Below are 18,080 nucleotides of genomic sequence, written 5' to 3'. Positions count from 1 at the left end.
CTGATCCATTCCTAGAGACAAAAGAATGTCAAGTGAATGAAAAACAGTCTAGGGTAACAGGACATACCTAGACAAGTGTTTCACTAATAAAATTTTAAGTATGTACATTCAGCTGTACTTGTCTGTGGAAAAAAAGTCTTCCTGAAGTGTTTGGATTTACTCTTGCTGTTTCATCACACAGATGTGGGTAAAAACACAGAGGAACCAGATTGTGGGAGGCTGCTGAAAGAGCTTTATCTAAGAAAACATGTTCCATTCCAAGGCAGTTAATCTCAATTCAGAATATCAGGTAACAAATCCTCTATAAAATGAATGTAAGTCATATTTATTTATTTCAGAATGGTTGACTGTCCTACCTTGCTAAAGGGGAAGCCAGGAAAAGACAGAGACAAAAGAATTCAAAACAGTAGCTGTTTTTAAAAAAAAGTAAAAATATTTATAAACCCTTTCTTTTTATAACAAATCATTGGTTTTTACTAAGCAAACCCATGTACCCAGCCCCAAGATATGCACATCAGGTCATTTATGGGGAGTGTCTAGCAGGAACAGTTGTTTGGAGGTGTAGCTATGCATTGTGTAGTTCTCAAAAATACTTCATCTTGCTCTGTGTTTGAGAGTTCTTGCCCATTCATGTGAGGGTCCCATGGAGCACTGACTTCCTTCAGTCTTGAGTGGTTTTTCAAGAAAAACTGGCACTTGTGATGAGGATGTGCTGTGGGGAGGGGTACACTAATGTCAGAACAGGCTCTGAGACCTGCTGGCTACAGCAGCTGTGAGAGTGAGCACACACAGGTGCCACAGGTACCCATGTGTGGGGTGGAGAGAACAGGGTGCTGGGTGTGTGTCCAGCTTTGTGTGTGTGGGGTGGGAGAACAGGGTGCTGGGTGTGTGTCCAGCTTTGTGTGTGGGGTGGAGAGAACAGGGTGCTGGGTGTGTGTCCAGCTTTGTGTGTGGGGTGGAGAGAACAGGGTGCTGGGTGTGTGTCCAGCTTTGTGTGTGGGGTGGAGAGGACAGATTTGATCTGCAAGTCCCACTTGGTTCTGTTCTGCAAATGGCAACCCAAGCCACGGGAGCCCCTGCCTGGAATGGAATGCCATGGAATGCAGTCTAGACCTTGAGCATTTGTTATGGCTGCTTTCAAAATGTATGAAGAGTATCTAAAGCCCTACCTCCAATTCAGGTAAACTGTGATGAGCCACTTAGCAAGCAGTGATACAAGTGTGTAACAAGCATTCAAGCACCTCAGACAAGATGATTTTATCTGCACACACACACACTTACCTGTGGTAGGTATGGGACCAAGCATAAAATAACACCCATGGTCCTTTTCCATCTGATGATTCTGGAAAAATAAAATTCCAAACCCTCTTGTTTAGAGGATGCCAGCACAGCCCCATGCTGCTCAGGAGAGCAGAGCAGGTTTCCTCAGCCCAGCTGACAATGGTAATTGATTGTTATGACATAAAACAAAAGATGGAAGAGTAAGAACTGGCTTCAGTGGAACTTGGTGTATTATTAGCAAGATAGGCCATGAATGGTGACTCTGCCCCCTTAATAAAGCCCTTCTCTTCCACAGATGTAACAATTATCAGAAAGTTTGGCATCTCTAATTAACTAGAATCACACACAGTCCTTACAAATCTCCTTGTAATTGTTGCCTCTAATTCAATAGGAAAAGATCAGCAATATCAGTTTGGGTTGTGGGTTTGGCTTTTTTTTTTTTTTTAAAAGGTTAACCAACCTTGAAATAAATTATTTGGAAAGCTGAAGCAGATGCTTCTTGCTGGTGTCATACAGAAGTCACACACAGCCAGACAGAACTGCTCAGCTTTCCAAGCTCCTTGTCCTTACAGGGGAACTTGGACAAGAACATTTCCCTTTTGAGAATTTTGTATCGTATTTAACTGACCTGAACAGTGCTGAGATCTTTGTGCACACATCTCTGCCTTATCAGAACTTCATTCAGAAGGATCTGTGACACAAAGTACACTATAGCCCACTGTGACCTCTCCAGAAAGAGCTGCAGGAATTAATTAAATCTGTTCATAATTACGCTGTTCTCAAAGGTGCTGATGACAGCTTGGAAGTGGAACCAATTTCCACCAATCTCCTCACACATTTTCCTAAATTTACCAACTGATCTTCAGTAACAAGATAAAACAAGTGAAAGGCAAATTTGCTGAAGGTGGCAGGAAAAGGAGAGCTCCACGCTGAGATGGCTCACACTGATTTGTGATAAAAAAGGCACAAGGATGTCTCAGCTCCCTGCAGAAGCTGGTGGGGGGCAAAGGAGAGAATCTGGCTTTCAGGAGCTTTGTTTTAAACTGCAATTCAAAAGCTTGTTGAAACCAAATGGAAGTTATTTCTGTGTACTGATGATATATATTGGACATGGAGAGATACACTCCACATAATTTCTCTCTTTCCATCATGTATACAGGTTTGAACACGTCAGTATGCATTGCAGGTGAGTATCTGCTTTTGTCTGATAACAAAAAATCATTAACACATGTGTGAAAGGTCATGAAACTGAAATTTGCAATTGCCAATTCTTACTGGTTTTCTTGATTTGTCACCATTTTAGAACACCATCTAGGTTTGTGTTCTTTTTATACTTGAAAAATGCAGTTCTGTGACATGTGCATCCCCACCTATAACAAAGTTTACCCCAAATGCTCTGAGAACATGTGCAGACACACACAAAATGCACTGCCAGGCACAGAGGGCAATAACAAAGCCTGAACTAACACAGGACAGGGTGCACAAACACTTGAGGGATGTATTATCAGTATTATTTCCTGATACATCTGTATCACAGTACAGAAGCAAAATGTTTGCCTAACCTCATGAAAATTTTCACATTTCCACAGTGTAGAAAGTTGGGTGACAGAAAGTGGAATTGAAAGTGGAAATTATGAGACTCCCAGAAACTTAGAATTTTAACATCAGGTGTTCCCTATTTTAACATCAATAAAATTTTGGGCAAAAAAACCCCAAAACATGGCTTTTCAGTCAAAAAGCTCCTGAATAATTGCATCCTCAGAAATAAGTTGTTTGAATTTACTAGCATGGAAAACATAGCACTATCATGTAACACATTATGCTTTTTAATTAGGATTGCAGTAAAAACAACTATGCTGAGTTGTGAAAAGAACATTTGCACCTTTTTACTGTAACTTTACTGGTTTTGAAGGTTTTGATGGAGTTAATTTCCCATAAAGCTCTGTAGACCTGAATGGGCCTGGGTATCAACTTGCTGCTGAAAAGCATCAGGCTTTGAGAACTTAGGGAATCTCTGTAGCTGGACCTAGAGTACTGTTCAATACAAATTCTGCATTTCCTCCTTGGATTTGTACTGAGGTGGGATAAAGAACAGGAAAATCTGCAACTCAGTGATGCCATTCCCTCTGATCTGCCTTTCCTAACAAAACCAACATCCCAAGCAGACAAATATAAGAGAAGTCTCTCTACAGTGCAGAACAACAGCCTAAGAGCAAGAAACAGGAAAGCAATGAGAATGTGAGCTTAGTTCATCCTCCTTAATTTTTATCTCAGTGTTCCTTCTGAAGTTCATTAAAAAATCACCACTTAAAGATGTTTTTTAGTCTAAAAATTCAATTTCTGTGATTAATTAAAACACTTGCTTCAGCTCACATTGTCAAGTACCTGGGTGTTACTCTTGCATGCTAAGAATAAAGATTTAGCAGCCTTGACTTATGTTACATAGTCTCCCACACACAGGTCTAATTCTCAAGATTTTCATCTCCAGACACCAGGAGCAGCTTTCTCTGCTAACTGCCCCACTTTGTCTCAACCAGATGAAAAAGCTCCCATAAAAAGCACAGCCCTTAGAGCACAGGCCTGAGCTGCACCCAACATGGCACCATCATTCCAGTGGATGGCAAATTCAATGAGAAAACAGAGTATCAAAATAGCTATTGAAAAATCAAACTTGATAAAAATAGAAGTTTAAACTGCTGTTTTAATCAATGTTTGTATCAGGTAACTGTACACCAAATATTAAAGGACTATTTAGGACTAACGCCCTCATCAGTAGGCTCATCTATCAGCATGACCAGAACAAGAGAAGATCAATGTTTAGCTGGCACTCAAGTACAGCACGGCTTCAAAGCAGAGATCATATCAGCATCAAAGCACAGAGAAAAACAGTGGTTAGAATATAATACACTAAATTTGCAATGTCAGTATCCCTGATGATTTTAACAGAAACAGCAACCTAAATATTGTGAAGTTAATCACTGCTTCTGAACAGAAGACAAAATAACTTGCATTTTTAAGAAAAATGAAATGAGTGACTGATGGGAATCAGTTCCCCAAATATTCCCACATATGTTGCAAATTCAGTGGGATCTGCACAAAATATCAGTAAGTTCTATACAATTTTAAAGTGCATTTCATCGGTTTAAGAAAGTAATAAAATATCAGCTGAACACAGTGACTCATAATCAAATCAAACAAACGTTCTTGACAGTCATTCACAGCAAAGCACAAAGCAGTGAAAATTTGTCTTCTCCATTTCCAGCTTGGATACATCCTGGTAAGGTACAGGCACTGTGCTGCCTAAACACAAGGCTCTCTACACACCTGACCACTACAAGAAAATAAACAAAATGACACTTGAGAAGCTTGAGGAGTTCTTTGATCTGTTGATCAGAATCAGTACAGCTCTGAGCCTAGCAGGGTCACGTGGCAGTGTGCTATCTCACAACAGTTCATTCTGCCAATGAACAAGGAAAAATCATGGATTTCTTTTGGTCAATTCAGCATCTTATTCACATGCAGATATTAGAAAACAGTCATTTTGATAAATGAATACCAGTCTTGTGTTTCTTGGAAGACTTACTCAATTTTCCAAATCTGTGATGTTCGAATCGCTTTCAGAGCATTCTACTATTTCAGATTTCCATTTCCTACATCTTTTGCAATTCCAACTTATTTACTGTGCACATGTATATCCACTTAAAAATCAACTTTATTTATCACCAAGGAATTCTTTCACAGATGAAGAATTAAATCATCACCCTCTAAAATAATACTTTATTTCTAATACTAGATAGAGTTAATATTTCAGTTAAAGTAGTATTGAAATATTCGCTATAGTAACAAGGAAGGGAAAATCTGCATGCCAGCAGTACCTGTAATGAAAATTCTTTCAAGAGTCAATTTTCAGGCATTTGGAGGGCTGGGGGTGACACAACACTGAGTAACACTTGTATGTAACACATGAAGTCAGTCGCCAGTGAAATGCAAAAGATCCGGTAATATTAAAAGAAAAAAAAGTAGCTACCCCCCTTGAAAGCTTTTTTAGCAACTGTAACAATGCAATTCTTTGCTACCCAAAAATATGTACCAGGATCTAGGAAAACATCTAATTTTCTGCACATCATGTTATTAACTGGAACACCACTGCACGTGCAGGGAGATAGGAACAGCACCAATGGCCTCAGGCAGCTCTCTCCAATCTGCACAAGAACAAGGGCCAAGAGAGACAACTAAAACACTGGAGATTTCAGCCAAAATAACAAAGATTTATATATCACCAAAATCCAGAGAAGGGGCAAAAGCAATAAGCAAGGACTAATTTCAGTACAGCAAAACACATGAAAGATTTATTGCTGAAGCAAAAGTTTGAAGATGAAGTTGTATGCAGCAGGAATAAAGGCCATAGCACAGGAGTGAAGCAAGGCCTTTGTCAGATTAATGAACAATTTGGGAGGTGACATTCTCAGAAAAAGTACTCCCCTCTCAAAGGACAACCTCATTAAAATGAACATACCACAGGGAGAAGACACTTCTTTTAAATCTTTTCTTTAAAAAGCAAGTAAAAACTAAACAATAATGCAGCCAGACAGCCCAGACTGCAGACATCTGTAAATGCAAAGGGAGGTCTGGTAGCCATTGAAAATCCCAATATGGTTCCAATTCTCTCTGCAAGGAATTTTGCCTAAAGTAAGAACCTAGTCTGTCTCAAAAAAACAAAAGAATACATACAAACTGCAAAAAGCTGCCACTTTAAAACATCTCTTAAAATTCTGAAAGTGGTAAGAATAAAATGGGTTGAATATGTGGGCACTTCAGAAGCAAAACCTCAGGATTAAGATACCTGAGCAGAAGTTCATGACTACATCAGCCAAGAGCACTGAGCAGGTCTCCAAAAAGAAACAAAGTTCTACTCTTAAGTGTAAAGTTGTATTTGCTCATAGTTTTCAAGGATTTATTCTTTCTGTTTGGACAGGGCCTATGCTGCAGAAAGTTGGCAGCTGTGCTGGGGGATGTGTGTCCACACTTCACTAAAATCTGACAGGTTACCAAAAATGACTTGAATGAACCCAAACGAATGGTCAGCCTATGCATGACCAGCACACTGGTAAGATTTGTTATTCTGAGTCAACTAAATAGTTTTGGGAGTTTGTTTTGAGTGGTTTTTGTTTTAAAAAGCAGTATCTGGCTAAAGCTGGAGCCCTCATCTATCCCAGCTGCAGAGCTGTGTGCTTGGTGCAAGCTGCAGCTCTGCTCTGCTGCTGCTCTCCCATGGGCAGCACACAGAACAGGAATGGCCAAGTAACTGTGCATGGATGTTCATGAAGCCAGAGATTACAGGTGGAAGTATTATTTCCAGAAAATCCAGAAAACAATCAAGGGAGCTGAGACCACATTCCTGCTATAAGGGAGGCTCAAATTCTTACATGAACAAATTAATTTTTTCAGATCAGAATCTGCTAGAGGCAATAAAATACCACATCACACATGGATCATTTGCTCACAGCAAAGGGGAAAGAAAGATCCCTGAGGCTGCAAAACTGGTAGTAATCTCTTAGCCAGCATTAAAGAAAACAGTAGTAAGACTTAAGGACGTATTAGCCACATCCAAGAGACTCACATTTCTATTGCTTCTCTAATACATATTTATGGCTATGTAGGAGTAATGTTTAGCAATTCAAATATTGATTTAATTAATAATTTCTTGACATCTTTTGGATTAAACCAATCAGCGCACTCATCTAATAAATAGCTGATTTTAGTGCCACCTGTGAGTATGCAGTAATATTTTAACAACCTATAAGGAAAAAAGCATTTACAACAGAAGGACCTCAGGTAGTTGAACTGGACATTGCCTGAAAATCACATTTTTCTATTGCTACTAATGAAGCCAAAGTGACCACTAATTGCATCAAAGTTCATAAACTGGGTACTTAAGGATGTACAACTTCCAAAAATGTTATACAGAAAATTCCTAACAAAAATCAGAGATACAGAGGGCTTTGGAAATAATAGGCCTTGGATGTGAAGTTTTACATATTGAGCTGAAGGACAGGCTGTAGGGCAGTTCACTGCTGTGTGCAGCTATCCAAGAGACACGTATCATGTGGCTGTGTTTGAACTACACAGGAGTACAATACACAGACAATAAACAGGTTAAATGACAGAGTTACCAGATCAGATGCTAGCTAGCCTTGAAATTCTTTTCCCTCAGGACACAACCTAAAAGAATCCAAGTGTTCCATAGCTGGGGAAAGAGAACAGTTAACTTGGACGCTGCTGTTATTTTCTTAATGAAACACCTCTTGCTTCCAAACTGTGACTCATGAGGAACCTTCCCACTACACATATAAGCAACACAGCCTCTTTATTGCCTGGCACTATCACCACAGGGACAATTCAAATCCAGGTATGTCTCTGTGAATTACAGGTCACTGCCAAAGTCCAGGCCTTTTTAGCTTGGTAAGTAATTACTTAAATATTCTTTTAATTGCAGTCAGATAACAGATTTGAGGGAATGGTTGCTTTTTTGGCTTGTTTTGTGGGTTTGTTGATTTTTTTGGTTGCTTTTCTTTTTTTTAATGTGAAGTGGAACTGTCTGAACTTGAACTGTGCCCTGAGCTGGGCCAAGAGGCAAAGCCCAGGAGAGAGTTTGCACCCTTGCACCAGCTCATCTAGAGAGATGCAGGCAGGTACTGGCAGCACTCCTGGAGCCCACTGTGTGTCCAAGTGCCCTCCAAAGAGCCAGTCTGACTCCCTGTTCCACATGAGTATCTGACAGCAGGAGTTTGGGGAGTGCCTGGAATGAGCACCCATAAGGAACTGTGTGAAGGGAGGACTGATTCTGCCTTCTGACTAATCTGCATTTACAGAGATGCCTCAGCTCTACCTCAGTTTGCTACAGCTCCTCACCCTCAAGGCGTAAGGGCATCCTATGCATTAGTGGCAGGCAGAAACATAACCACTAAGAGAGGCAGTTGGACTGAATTATTTTTTGCAGACCCAAAAATAAAACCAATCTGTTATTATGAACCTTTATTAAGCAGCTCACATTTCAGTATAAATCACACTAAAAAGATTCTTAAAAAAGATATTTACACTACAGTGCTGACACATTTAAAATGAAAAAATTGGTATAAATAAGCTCTATGGAAAAGCCTGGAATTGTCAAAAAGAATTCTGGCTCATCTTACAAAAAATATATATGTTAAATGTCAGCTCTACTCTAAAACCTACAACTCAAAATTATTTAAAGACTTCTTTATGTTAAACCTGCAGTGTTTACAGTGCATCTGGCCCTAAGTGCTTTGATACTTCACAGTTATGGACAGGCACTGAGGAATGTTACAAAGCTACATAACTATTTTCTGTAACAGATGCGAAGACAAGTCACAAACTTGCCTCACAATTTATGATCTTTACATTATTACATCATTAAGTTTAAAAAGGAATTTAAAACCATATATACAAATTTAGCACAAAAAATCATCCTCTCTTTGTCCATGCAATTTTGGATATGATGAGCTAGGCTGTCTTGTATCATCTGGATGTACGTGACCTCCAGAGCACAACTTGCCTTGTAAGTCCTTGTTGCCGGTTTCAAATTTAGAATCCACTTCCAACTTTAGTGATGTCAACTCAGCGTGACCCAGCCTAGCCTGAACATTCTGTCCCCCGACGTCATTAGGTGTCACTGTCTTTTCAGCAACATCAACATTCATGGGTTCTTCTTTTACTCTGAGAGATGCAAGAGGTTCATGTTTTATGGGCACAAACTCCTGCTGCAGGTACTTGGTCTGCAGAGCATCTGGAAATTTGGTGTCTTCGGAGGTATCTTTGCTCACGGTACAAACTCTGTCAGTCTGAAGTCCAACAACCGAAGACTTGGGGTCTGCAGAGGTCCCTGCTTCAACAATATTTGTGTTTTGAGAGAGTTCTTCCTCTGAATGATAGAGCTTGAGCCGGATGTGCCAAGCCAAACTACACACAGCTGAAACTGTTTTGAACTGGTGCACAACATTCCTCGGGATGAAATAAATGTCATTATCGAATAACTGGATTCTGGCATAGCGAATGCCTTCCCTTCGCAGCTGATTAAGCTTTGCATCATCCACCCACTGGACACACTGTAGGGAAAAGGTGGGGAAAGGTGAAAACTCTGACTTAGTACTCAGAGGACACTGACCATCAGTTCTCAGTGTGCTTACCTGTGAGAGTGGAGGCTCATGCAAATCTAACTGCATTCGCTGAACTACCTCCAAGAAGTCCTCAGCATGAAAACAAATTACATCTTTGGTTATACGAGGCTGCTCAGACCTACAGAAGAGTAACAAGTGCACAGTCAGAGGCTGAAACTACCGTGCTGCAGAAAATAACAAAAAGTCTGCAAGCAAGGATAAAGCGAATTTTTTAACTTAAAAAAGCACAACAACTCTACCATAATCAGCAATTAAAAAAAAAGTTGATCAGAACAGTTAATTCTAAAACAGACGCTCATTAAACTGGTTAAACAAATTAACTACAATTTCTCTATAAGTGGAAGTAAAGGCAGCAATAAAAGGCCAACAAAACACACTATTTTCCATTTCTATTTTTAGCTGGCCTCTTGGTTGCCTAGATGTTGAAAGACAGCTGTCCCAGATAGACTGGGCCTACTCTGTCAGCACTCCAGCACCCATCAGGTACCTGAGCACAGAGCAGTCTGACTGGGAGCACTGCTCAGCACCTCAGCCTCCAACACCTTGCCCAGAGGTAGGAGTAAAAGCTGAACCTACATTAAGCTGCCACAATGCCAGTAATCAGCCAATGGCATCCTCCACAAAACATCCCTTAAAAATACATCCCTATTTATGCTCACTAGAGAGAGCTACCCAAGAGCAAAGTCTGAATAAGGCTTTGTCTCCATATTCCAATTGTTAAGAGAAACATCTCTAGTTCCAAAGCATCTCTCCCAAAAAAATACACACCATTAATACAGCTCCTCTGGAGACATCATCTAGAATCAGGTCACAAAAGGCAAAAGCAGCTACAATCCTTATAAATTCCTGATCTAAAGGCCAAACTCTGTTCCTCACTGAAAACATGTTAAAAATAAAAGCTCTACATACTCGCTTTTGAGGGATGTTTGCATTTCAGAAAGATTTTTAAAATTTAAATGTGATTATATGAAGATTTCATTTATAAAGCATAAAGCTCACCTTGGAGTAGTTTTGCAAGGACAGTTTCTCAGCCAGAGAGAACCTGGTTAGAATTTCTGTCCTTCCCCCTCTGTAGCCCCTGGGCTGACAGGAATGCAGCAGGGAATGCAGCAGCTCCTCAGTGGGCACAGGCTGCACATCCAGACGCTGCCCATGGGAGCAGGGAGTGGGAGCAGGGATCAGAACCCACTGCTGCCCTCCTGCCTGTGCCTCCTGCAGGCAGGGCTGGCACCTGCCACCCCTGCCGTTCATCCCTCACCCTGCCTCCACCCTCCAAAAACGGGGAACAAGTCAGACATGGGGGGCCTGGGGAGCAGCCCATGCAGCAGAGCTGGAACATTTTCTTCTGAAATATTTCAGAATCCAATAGATGTTCAAGAGCCCTTTTTCAATTGCAAGATGAGCACCTATTTTTATATAAAGATATTTATGTGTCCTGTTATTACTGTTCTAGGAAGCAGGCAGTGAGGTACAGTTCATTCAGGCTTTTTAAACATAGGAGACATGTTTATTTTATTTAGGTCATGGCCTCAATAAAGCAAAAAAATAACCAGTCTGAGGCTATTTTCAGGAGAAAAAAAATCCCAGATCAACTACTGAAAGTATGCTAGGGAGACTTTTCAGACCACATATTTTACTTATTAAAGATTAAAATGTGTCTCTGTATTTTGATCCATATACTCCCAATTTAAACACTGAAAGCAAAAAGCTTCAGAAACACTTCTAACCAGTGGTGTTAAAAACATTAACTACATTCATCTACCTTTTATAATGGAGGTATTTATTTTTAAAATATGAATTTGCATTTGGCACCCCCAATATTTGTAAATGAAGTTAAGACTTAAAATCAATTGAAAGAGTATTTTGCACACTTAGAGAACTTCAATCCAAATTGATGTGTTTCCCAGCACTGTCTATTCTGGTTTATGCACTGTCATTCCTACTCTCAGTCCATATGTATCTGTCCAAGAGGATGATGGATCACCAGCTCTGTACTGCAATTTTGTCACAGAACACAACATTCCTTTTGCAAACAACTGAGAAAAAAATACTATCAGATAATTTTAAATTCTGCATTTGCAGATTTTATCTTTAACACAAATTTGAGATAATATTTTGCAGAACCTTTATTTTAGGTATCATGTATCTCCCCCCAAGCAGAACTATAGCACAGAAGTTCAGTTAATGTGCAAAAAGACATTAAATGAAAACAAAACATAAGATAACTTCAGAAAAATCCATTTAAGCCTCTACTAGAGAACTGCTAGAACTGGTTTTGGCAGTATTTTTTCCCCTTAAACTCATTCTTCAAAAAAAATATTCTTCAAAAAATATTTCTGGCCTAATGCATAAAGACTGGCAATATATACGAAATTCCTATGATCACACAGAGAAGCACAACTTCAGTCTCTAGAACACAAACCTGAAAGCTGCTTGCTGAAGCACAGGTTTCATTTTGTCAACAACAATGCCAAGAAGTGCCTTTTGCTGTCCCTGTAAAAACCCACCCAAATTTCCCACATAAAAAATTTATAAATTTCCATTATTAAAATTTCACTGGCACTTGATAAGTTCTAAAGCTCACTAGGTATCATCAATGAATATGGCATTAAATAATCAGCATGATCACACCTGCATTTATCAGATTATAGTTCAATCCTTAAAATGTTTGCTAGCAATAGTCAGAGTTCTTCTGTAAATTGCAAATACTCAAAATTTGAGTAATTTTACAAAATACCTCAAATCAAGATCCTGTCACAATTAGGAAAGGACAAATATTTTTTTCTTCTTCAAAATACAATGTTTAGTTTTAATGTCTGTCCTCTAGTACCATAATCTGCTTTTTGCTTTTCAACAGTTCTGTTCCTGTCTGTTCTTAAAGACAACATTTATCCCACCTAGCATTAACATTCATCCCTATCAACTAGGAAATAAATCCTACTTTCTTTAAATCTACAGCAACTTCTAAAGCTTTTTTTTGCCCACTCAATCCATTTTTATGGATTTAGTTCAGGCAGCCAAGGAATTGTTTTATTTTCTCCTCACAGAAAGCATTATTTTTACATACATTATCTCATCACTGAAACATGTGCATTTTTACTGCCATAGTGCCTTAATCACCCCACAATATCTTCAACTTTTCAGATTTGTTCAACTACTCAAACAGATTAAAAAAAGAAACAAAACAAAACTGAAGAAAAATAAAAACTAGATTTTTCAAAACTTTAATTCATGTTGTTTCCTTTAAAATAAATCCACCCACATATTGCAAATTATGGCGAAACTAATACCTGAAATAATTTCAATGTGCTACATTAATCCATGATGCTTCATTTTCATAAGCCCTGATTAGTTCTCATCATGTAAGTACAAGTGGCTTTCCAAAATTACATAAAAGTGGAAAGGGAAAGCAGGAATTATAATTTAGGCCAAATCAAGCCTGAAGTACATAACTTTTATTGTGTTGCTTGTGTTGTATATTTTATTCCTCTCCATACTTCAGTCACAATTTTTTTTATTCTGAATTAAAAGATACATTCAGTCTTTACACTGAAATGAAATACTGGTATTTCTTTTAATTCCTCAAACTGAAGGACTTTCAAGTATGCTATAAAGCTATAGGATGAGAATGGGAAGTTCCCAGACACTTAAATTACTATCAATTCAACTTCTTAATCTCCATAAACATCCAAGTTCAGGGAGTGGGGTTTTGTTTGGTTTCTTTACTTCCTTTGCAAGTCCCTCTCTCAAATGTGCAAAGTGTAATTTAAAACACTGAGATCTACACAGTTTTCTCAGCTCTTGCCCTGCTACTGCTGCTCTGTCTTAACTCACCACAGCACAGTCAGAGCAAGCAGGAAGCTGAAGGCTCCCACTGTCATCAGCCTGAAGAGGAAGGAAACTGAAAACCTCAGCCCAAGAGACAAACACATTATCATCTGAACAATCCAGTTCTTCCCCAATGACAATTATTCTACTTTCTATATCAATGAACTCATTCACTGTTACACAAATTCACATCCTTTTATCCACAGGGAATTCACTCTCCTAATTTCTAGACAGACACAAAGAGAAGAAGGTATTTACAGTGTTAACATATGCAAAGGTAGCCTCCAAGACTAAGGTCACTCTTCATGGTCTGAAGATGTTGAAAAATGCCTCTTCAATCTGGGCTAGGAAGCCCATATGGTTATGGGCTTTTTATTTCATTAACATGTAAACAAGCTTCAAACAAGGCACATTTCACTTCCTGAATCTCACACAGGAATTCTAAGGACAGACACCAAAAAATGCCACCCAACTTCCAACAGGATTTTTCCTAGGTGAGCTTCCATAAGTAAATCAAGGTTGTAACAACCATGACTAGGGAAGCAGAAGCCTGAGAATTCTGCTCATCTCCAGGTAACACAAAGAACTGCCAGAAGGTCTCTCCATGTGCACCTCTGCTGCAGTAGCAGCTCAGTCTCTATGCACCACTTGAAGCAAAATGAATTGTGAGGTGTTTTTACATCTAACATGACCTCAGTAACAGCAACTCAATTATAGCAATTGAGCTGTCACTGCCAGGAACCTTTCTGGTTTCAACCACATAGCAAAGCCAGATGCAATTAAAGAGAGCAGACAATCATCTAATGCTCAGCCAGCACCTACGAAGTCTTCACTGAATCTTTAATCCTAGATTAACCTATTCCACACTCCCTTCCAATTACAAATGGCAATTCAGGCAAACATTTTTCAGTCACCTAGGTGAAGCCAATCAACACCTACCACTCCCCACAGTGCACAGCCTTCAGCACTCCCACAGCAGCTGTGGTCTGTCGCTCAAAGCCTTGTCCTATGTGATCCGCATGGGCTCGCGTGCGGTCCTCAAAGAGCATCTCACGGGGTTCACTGGTTCGAGGTAGGTACTGCAAGTTTTTGATTTCATTGGTAGTTCTGCACAGGAAAAACAGTAACAGTGATATAAACATTTCTCTGAATTATCTAATTCCCATCATGGCTAATAGGACTGCTCATCTACACAAAAAAATAAACGCTTTTCTTTTCCTTATCTTAAATGGATTTTTTTTATAATTTAGTTTGTGTCCATTTTCTCTGTTCATGTCACTGGGCACTGTTGAAATAAGTCCTTTTTACAACTTTCTGTGAAGTGCCTAAACACATTAATATGATCCCACTGAGTATTCTTTTCTCAAGAGTAAATCCCAGTTTTCCCAGGCCACCAGACACTCCAGTATGTGTCTGTCTTAGCCTGGTGAGCCCAGAACTGGGCAGGTACTGCAGATGTGTCTCACCAGTGATGAGCAGAGGGGAAGAACCCTGTCCCCCCATCTGCTGTGCTGCTCATGCTTGAAATGGCAAGTTCCTAAGATGAAGGTGAGACTGACTGGCCTGCAGTTCCCCAGGTTTTGCTTCTTACCCTTCTAAATGATTGGAGTGGCATTTGCTTTCCCCCAGTCCTCAGGAATTACCAATTGCCATGACCTTTCAAAGACAGTGGCCTTGCAATGATACTGTCCAGCTCCCACTGCCCTTGTGGGATGTGACCCATCCCAGTAGGTCCCACAGGCTTGTGTCTGTCTAATCTGCATGTTTAGGAAGTTCCTTAATCTGATTTTCCTCCACTGAAGGCAAGTAGCTCTTGCTCCAGACAGTCTTACTGTCTCCATGACAGAGCATGCAGACACAGCATTTCCTGAAAGTAAATCTTACTAGAAAAGACAAGGGTAAAAAATGCACTCAGCCTTTTCTGTGTCCTTTGTCCCCAGGCTCTTTGCCCCATTCAGCAATACCTTCCATTTTCCTAGACTTTCTTCTACTGTCCATATGCTGTGCAAGTCCCTGCTGCCCTTCACATCCCTTGCCAAATTCAGCTCCAGGTGGTCTTTGGCTTTAACTGCATCCCTTCATGGTTGAACAATGTCTCTAGACTCCTTCTGAGGCACCTGCCCCTGCTCCCACTCCTTGTACACTCCCTTTTTGTGTTCTCATTTTGGAAAGGACTCCCATGACAATTCCTTATGACATACAATACTCAAGTTCTGCAGAGGCTGTCCCTACTCTTCAGCTGGTTCTTACACCCAATGCCACAGCTAAGCTTAAAGATTTCATTTAATGTTGGAGTTGTTACCTTTGAGGTGAGAGAAAAGCCTTTGTCCCCAGAGGTCACAACCATCTACTCATATGTGACAACAGGGGTATCAATTGCAGTCTCATGGCATATATCAGTAATTGCATGTGTGTACACATTTTCTTTAAGTTTTCACCTTAAATTTCTGCACCAGCAGAAGGACCAGGACCTTACTTGGCCAGACAGTAACAATTAAAACAAAAAATTCCAGATTCTTACATAACAAAACAACAAAATTTGGTTTGGAGATGAAGATTTACAGCAATTTATATTAAAATAGAATATCAAACAGTAAAAGGTATGGGATAAAATGAATTTGTAAAGAAAACACTACTAACCAGACATTCACCAAGTAAAATAATTCAACTTACCTCTTCCTTTTGAAAGGTGACTTTGGCATGTCAGCCACAGGGATCATCTGCTCTCCTGGCCGTACCCACATAATGGGACCATCATCACTGTCTTTACGACTCTCTAATTTTAAACTAGAAAGTGTTCCCCATGGCAGTGTACACTAATGGGAAATACAAGCCACAATTTTCCAGTGAGTTACTTTAAAAAACTTGTTAAAAGCAGCCTTTATCTCTCAGGATGAAAGCATTAATTATTAGAACACTCAACTATCTAAACAAGTACCACATACTCTCACTTTATTATTATAACAGCACTACAGAGCACGTTGTCCCCCTTCTCCCAGCCCATTCAGTTCTGTTCTTACTTTTAAGAAGGGTGATTCTTCCAACATATCAAGGAATTCAGGGAAGTAATCCCCCACTTCCTCATCAACTGCTCCAACCAGGCTGATCTGTCTCATTGGGCCAGCTCTATACGTACCATGAGAGTATGTTCTTTTTACCTACAAGTAGAATATGACAACACAAGTTATACCAAGTCCTCTACTGTGCAAAATCCACCTTCAATGAGCACCTGTGAACTCTATGCTTATGCTTTCTGAGTCAAAAAGAAAGACTTGTTTTAGTCCTTCAGTCTCCAGTGTACTTAAGATTATTATGAAGTCAGTTACTACAAACTCAAAGACAGATCTTATTAAACATCCACAACAATTTGTATTTTATTTTAACACCTGAAGGTAAACTGGAGTAACTATTTATTGCCTTTCAAGAAGATAACACTCCAAACCAGTAACTCCAAGAAGTTATCAATGCATGTTATGCTCAGTAACTAGTCAATAAGGATTCTTACCTGTGTTACTGAAGTCTAGCTGAATTTCTACCTTTTCTCTTGCAACAGGGAGAACTGAGTTAAATTACTTGTAACTCTAAACATCTCTGCTGCTACTCATCCTCTCCAGTACTGCCTCTTCGTGAGCACATTAACTTAAGCAAATTAGTGAACACAAGGCCCATAAAGAGTTTGTACAAAAAGTGAAACAATGATCATTTTTGCTGTGCTAGCACATCTTGTGCTCCCTTCAGACTTTGACAGCTGTAGCATTCACCTCTCATGAGAAATCTTCTACTGTAAAATTTGAACAGAAAGACATATTGTTTTAAGGTTTTTTTTAACAATCTGATCTGTTGTGTTAGATCACCAAAATACTCAGGCATGAGATTGATGAGGATCATGTCCACTTTAGGCTTCTGATTTCCTATTTAACAGCCTGAAAGACACTGGCATTATGAGATGAAATATGAAGAGCTCAGAATGGAGGAAAGAGCAGGTGGATTACTGCACACACCAAGTAAGGTTCCTGTATGACACCTCTGGACATTCTGCATCCAAAGCAAGAAAAGTAAAAATTTGCAAGGAAAACAGTTAATGAAACACTGCTTAGCTATGGTCCTCATCCAAACAGACCATTAACATTCCTAGCAGTTATGGCAGTGCAGAGAAGAATTAACAGCAGCTCCTGAAAATAAAGCATGGAACAACACTGTGCCCTTCTGAGACACTCAACTAATGTAACCAGATCTTTCCAGAAAGAAATGCAGAACCAAACACTGTTCTGATCATCCCAGTCATCTGTTTCCTCCCAGCAAACAGATTCTAAAAGTAGGATTTTACAAAATGTCTTAGCTAATGCTACAGCAAGCCATCACAGACACACTGAAAAGAACAGTCCAGTAATATTCCCTCATTCCTCAAATCCTTAGTCATATATTTCCTGCAGGGCTTTTTTTTTTTTTTTTGCAGAGACAGCTGGTGATTTTGTGATAAAATATCACAAACATTTATTTCTGCTGAATTTGCATCAGCTCAGTCCTCAGCTACATCTGCACTGGCACAAAGCATCAGGAGCTTGTACAACCCCAGCAACGAGCAAGGAAGAAGCCTAAAACCACTTTCTGAAGCTACAGACACCCACAAATCTGACACTTCATTAAAATGCCTAAGATGCAAAAGGATGCTTCTTCCACTGACATAAGTAGCTTAGTATTCCACTACTCCAGCCCCAGATACTGGGATGCTGTTTCCATCTACATCCCTGATTAAAGAGAACCATTTTTCTG

General features: G+C 39.6%; 1 protein-coding gene across 2 annotated transcripts in view; it reads right to left on the bottom strand.

Annotated features, from left to right (window-relative positions):
• Nucleotides 1-3,964: 3,964 nt before the first annotated feature.
• RSBN1L (round spermatid basic protein 1 like) overlaps nucleotides 3,965-18,080 on the bottom strand; it is a 47,067-nt gene continuing 32,951 nt past the window's right edge. For both annotated transcript variants that reach the window (XM_071423989.1, XM_071423990.1), the window contains 5 exons: nucleotides 16,328-16,465; nucleotides 15,981-16,123; nucleotides 14,247-14,414; nucleotides 9,489-9,597; nucleotides 3,965-9,407 (listed from right to left, as the gene is read on the bottom strand). In XM_071423989.1, the coding sequence (XP_071280090.1) occupies nucleotides 8,754-9,407; nucleotides 9,489-9,597; nucleotides 14,247-14,414; nucleotides 15,981-16,123; nucleotides 16,328-16,465 (1,212 nt within the window). In that variant the 3' untranslated portion in view covers nucleotides 3,965-8,753. The remainder of the gene's footprint in view (nucleotides 9,408-9,488; nucleotides 9,598-14,246; nucleotides 14,415-15,980; nucleotides 16,124-16,327; nucleotides 16,466-18,080) is intronic.

This window comes from Agelaius tricolor, unplaced genomic scaffold, assembly GCF_023055355.1.
Source record: "Agelaius tricolor isolate 1412-34295 unplaced genomic scaffold, bAgeTri1.0.p SCAF_3, whole genome shotgun sequence".
In the NCBI taxonomy this organism is placed as follows: Eukaryota; Metazoa; Chordata; class Aves; order Passeriformes; family Icteridae; genus Agelaius; species Agelaius tricolor.
Note: the sequence above shows the minus strand (reverse complement) of the source record. Positions and strands in the feature narration are given on the sequence as shown.